Genomic DNA, 4,799 nt, shown 5'->3' on the forward strand with positions numbered 1-4,799 from the left:
GATCTGATTCTATCACATGTATAAATATTAAATGCTTATATATTATTGCTTTTCACTGGTAAAAATGTGTATTGGGGATAAATCTACCTACTTTTTTCTTTACAAGCACTTTGTTTTGTTTTCTTGATTTTATTTGAATAATTTCCTGCCCTTTCTCTCTCTAACCTCCCTACATGCTGCATGTTTTCTCCGTCTTCCAGAAAACCCGTTTCCTAGATTTCCTACTTTCTAACTAATCAGCCAACGGGATCTTCACATATGCGGCGCTCCAGCAGCAATGAGTTGAAATCACCGGAGCCCAGATTAACTCAGCTGAGGCAAAGCACGTCAGAAAAGTACAGAATACCGGAGAATATGCGCTGAACGATCGCAAGCGAATTATTTTGTTTTAGTGGAGGGATTTTGTGAATGTTACAGCGGCCGCGTGCAGAATGCAGCTGGAGTATTTGAGCCGTTACCGCTGCGTCCTCTCTGCCCGCAAAGCTGCGTCCATAAATGACGTAATATATGTAGATACTGGAACTTTTTTCGGGTTTCCCGCAATTTGAATTTTTAAGAAACGCAGCTTGATTCTGAGTTTAAAAATGCATTGTAATTACCGCGTTACTGACAATTGTACCGAGTAAATATTACCATTTTCTTTTCCTGTAATGCCTTACATTACCACATTACAGCAAAAAGCAATGCATTACAGTAATTAATTACTTTTGTACCGCGTTACTCCCAACACTGCAGTTACATATGTTGACCAATCGCCTGTGGCTTTCACCAAGGCAGGGGGAGGGGAGGGGGGAGGGGAGGGGACGGCTCCCAATGACGAGCCGGCTCCCGTCGTTCACATCAAAGAGCCGGCTTTTAGAGCCGGTTCGTTCGCGACCGACACATCACTAGAAAGCAGCTGGTAACAGGATTCAGGTCATGTTTTTCTACAATAATGTGGCGTTTACTTTAATCTTTGGTACAAATTCAATTGGATTTGAATCATAAATAATTTGCTAAGCGCACATATCCCTAAAAAAATGTTTGTTTGTTTTACTTTGATGAATAATAAAGTTTAATCAACTCATTCAGGAAGGGAAGGCAGGAGGGAATCCTGCAAGTCTTCCACTTGTTAGTGGAGCTAAACAGCTTCCAGTTAGTCATCCATATGTTGTATTTTGTCCTAATCTGTCCACAGGTCCATACCAACTCCATGAGAGAAGAATCTGTTAGCAGCCAAGTGTGTCCCTAACAAAGTGTCCCAGTGTCCTCATGAAGCGGCGTTGTGTGTATAACTAACTGTGTCGAGCATTTATTATGCAGGATCACTCTGATGCCTCCTACTCCACACTGTATGAGACGTAGTGAGACAAGCTGTCCAGTCACAACAGAAGAGACACCAGTCCTCACATCATGTGGCGGCGCTGCATCTAAAAACGGGCTGATTGAGACATCCACGGACATCTGAGGGAAAGGTGAGTTCTCGGAGTCAAACTGAAATATGTTTCTACCAAGTACATTTTCTGAAGATGATTTCGTTCTTACAGTAGATGAAGAAAAGGTTCTGAAGAGAAGAAGGGAGCTTGTCTAGCATCGGAAGACTCTGGATAGCTCACTGGCTTACCAAGAATCTACCGTGTAAAAACTATACGGACGAGAAGAAACTTGGAGCCATGGCATCAACAGGTCTCCAGCTGATGGGCTTGGTCCTGGCTCTGCTGGGTTGGGCGTGTGGCGTTCTGGTGTGTGCGGCTCCTCTGTGGCGCGTGTCTGCCTTCGTAGGTGGAGAGCTGGTGATTGCCCAGATGTTGTGGGAGGGACTGTGGATGAACTGTCTGTCTCAAACCACAGGTCACATCCAGTGTAAGGCCTACGACTCTACCTTGGCTCTGCCCACGTCGGCCCAAGCGGCTCGAAGCCTCGTCGTCATGTCCCTTCTCCTCTGTGTCCTGGCCCTCATTCTAGGGGTGCTGGGGGCCAAGTGCACTCACTGCATGGGCGACAGTAACCAGGCCTCCAAGGCTCGGTTGTCACGGATAGCAGGAGTGCTCTTTGTTGTGGCCGGCCTTGCCTACTTGATGCCCATCTGCTGGACTGCCTACGCCATAATCAGAGACTTCTACGATCCGAGCATCGCAGCGCCGTTGAAGAGGGAACTGGGGCCGGCGCTGTACCTGGGCTGGGGAGCCAGCGTGCTGCTGCTAGTGGGAGGAGCTCTGATGCATGTCGGCTCTTCTGCACCAGGAGGAAGGGCGCTGCCCGTTTTAAGACCAGCATCAACAAAGGCCAGCTCAGTTCCAGAGGCAGCAGCAGAGGTCAAGAAGCAGGAAAAATCTTTTGTATGACACCATTTTATTGGATTCACACGCTGTCAGAGAAACGTGGAAACTGTAGTTATTGAAACATTTCGTGGTTTTGTGCTAAATTAGTGATTTTGGAGTTTGGTTTGGATTTTCTCTTCATGCTTACACGTTTTTTTTTAAATGGTACTAAAGCTTAAATGTTCTTCTCTTGGAAAGTAGTGGATGTAAAATGATTGTGACTATAAATGGACGTGCTACTAGCACTGACTTTACTTGTGACTCAGTAGGAGTTGAGATGAACTGTAGGAGGAATTCAGATGATTTGATCTTCACTAATGAAGTGATTTACATTTCTCACATGCCTCTCTGCCTCTGCATGTGTGTGTGAGTGCATGTGGTGATGTGTGTGTGCATCAGTGTGTGTGTGGGCGGTCTGTGTACAGAAGGTCAGTGTGTATTGTGAAACTGTGTGTGCGTAGGCGTTTGGACTACTGGCTGTTTACTTACTTTTTACACATTTTTGTGATGTTTGCCGTTATTACAATTAAAACAATATCTTAATTTTACCGTTACACACGGTCTTATGTTTGCATCTCTGTAAGCGTAATTACTGCAGCTCTGGTTTAACAAATACAACATTTTTATGTTGTTTTCTTTGATTTTTTTTATCAATAAAATAATTGATTGGTTATTTTCTTGTTGGACTTTTTTACATTCTGAAATACCAAATGCCACAGAGTTGAAAATGTGCAGTACACTGTCAGTTTGACATTAAACAAAATCAACGTAGCACACCTGAAATCAACCATTAAAGATGAAATTTAACTGTTTTATCTTTTTTGCAGGGATCTAACTAGATTCCACATACATATATATGTATATATACACATATATATGTATATATACACATATATATGTACATATATATGTGTATATATGCAGCTATTCTCACAAAGCCTCAGACTTTGCGGATTCAAAAGATGTTTGTTTTACTTAGAAAAATGGCATTTACTTATTTAAAGGTTTGTTTAAGCTGCTTTCAGTTGATTCATCATTATTCCTGAAGGTTCACCCGGTGGTTCCCAGTTTATCCCACAAAATAAGAGCTATGGAGATGAAGGGCCCCAGCAGTTGCAACAGGACTATTAACTCTGCTAATAAAACATTTAACAAAGAAATTTGTAAATAATTTTTAGATTTTTTATTTTTAATGAAAAATGTTCTTCTTGTCTTGTTGTTACAGTTAACTCTAAATAAGTAGTTTAGATTTTTTGCAGATTTTCTTTATAAGAGTAAAAAGCTTAATTGTAAGAGTGTTTTTCTTATTATCAGAGCAGTGGTGTGAACGCGTGTTTGTTCTTTCGTTACGGAAACTAATCTAAGATAATTTCCTTGAATTTTCTTATTTCATATGAAGGACTGCTGGTTTAGCGGCAGCTTGTGGAGCAGGGTAACTCAAATGTAATGGTCCGAGGGCAACTCAACTAAACAACCCGTGGCCGGACCAGAAGAAGAAGAAGAAGAAGAAGAAGAAGAAGAAGAAGAAGATATCATTTCTATAGCGCCTCTCAAGATAAAAATCACGAGGCGCTTCACAAAAACAAAAAATGTAAAAATATTTAAAAAATTTTTTAGAAAATGTTTAAAAATAGATTTAAAATGAGCAAAAATAGGCAATTGTGATTTTAAAAATGTTAAGAAAGAGTGAGAGTGAAGAGATAAGAGGGAAATCAGTGGATCCTGAGGGAGGTGGAATAGGTGGGGAGAGCAGAATAAAGAGAGAGTGGTGAAGAAGGTCATACAAAAGCCAGCTTGAACAAGTGAGTCTTCAGCTGCTTTTAAAGGAGACCACTGAGTCCACTGATCTTAGGCTCAGGGGAAGAGAGTTCAAGAGTCTGGGGGCCATGGCAGCAAATGATCTGTCACCTTTGACCTTTAGCCTGGTGCTGCACAACCAGTAGGCTTTGGTCACTGGACCTCAGGGACCTGCTGGGGGTGTAGGGACTAAGAAGATCACCAATGTAAGATGGTGCTTGTCCATGTAAGGCCCTATAGACCAGAACCAGGATCTTGAAATGAACCCTGAAGTTGACTGGCAGCCAGTGAAGCTGGAGGAGAAGCGGGGTGATGTGGGTGTGTTTGGAGGACTTGGTCAGAAGCCGAGCCCGCGGGCCGCCTATTGAATATCAGTGTTTTAGAGCACCAGATTGTTGTTTCCGTTACTCTTTTCCTAACAAAATTCCAGACTCCTAGAAACTGACCAAAAGCAACAAGTATAAATTCAGCTCACTGTACTGAGGTCTGGACCCAAGGAGTTGTTGAAAGAAACCCGGCGCCCTCTAGCGGCTGTTTGCTGTAGACATTTAGTTATTTTCCAAAAATGGAAAAAGTTGTGCTTTCTGGTTTTGTAATTAAATATTTTATTTTATTTTAAAAACAGGATTGAAAAAAGACAAGAAGTAGAAGAGAGCTGAGCTCATTAATGCTCATTTGAAATTCATGTTCACATTTCTTTTT

The 4,799-nt window shown here is 42.0% G+C and overlaps 1 protein-coding gene across 2 annotated transcripts; it reads left to right on the top strand.

Annotated features, from left to right (window-relative positions):
* Positions 1-894: 894 nt before the first annotated feature.
* On the top strand, positions 895-2,973 carry LOC107392032 (claudin-4). Of its 2 annotated transcripts, none has more exons than XM_015969604.3 (2): positions 895-1,454; positions 1,527-2,973. In XM_015969604.3, exon 2 carries the CDS (start codon positions 1,653-1,655, stop codon positions 2,322-2,324), a length of 672 nt encoding a protein of 223 aa, XP_015825090.1. In that variant the 5' UTR covers positions 895-1,454; positions 1,527-1,652; the 3' UTR covers positions 2,325-2,973. The 2 variants fall into 2 exon arrangements, with proteins under 2 accessions (XP_015825090.1, XP_015825098.1); XM_015969612.3 differs by having other exon boundaries at positions 1,530-2,973.
* The last annotated feature ends 1,826 nt before the right edge of the window (positions 2,974-4,799 follow it).

Source organism: Nothobranchius furzeri, chromosome 6 (assembly GCF_043380555.1).
Source record: "Nothobranchius furzeri strain GRZ-AD chromosome 6, NfurGRZ-RIMD1, whole genome shotgun sequence".
In the NCBI taxonomy this organism is placed as follows: domain Eukaryota; kingdom Metazoa; phylum Chordata; class Actinopteri; order Cyprinodontiformes; family Nothobranchiidae; genus Nothobranchius; species Nothobranchius furzeri.

Bases quoted from the DNA above. Each gene is read 5' to 3' on its own strand.
- LOC107392032 (XM_015969604.3), top strand. From the start codon at position 1,653: ATGGCATCAACAGGTCTCCAGCTGATGGGCTTGGTCCTGGCTCTGCTG.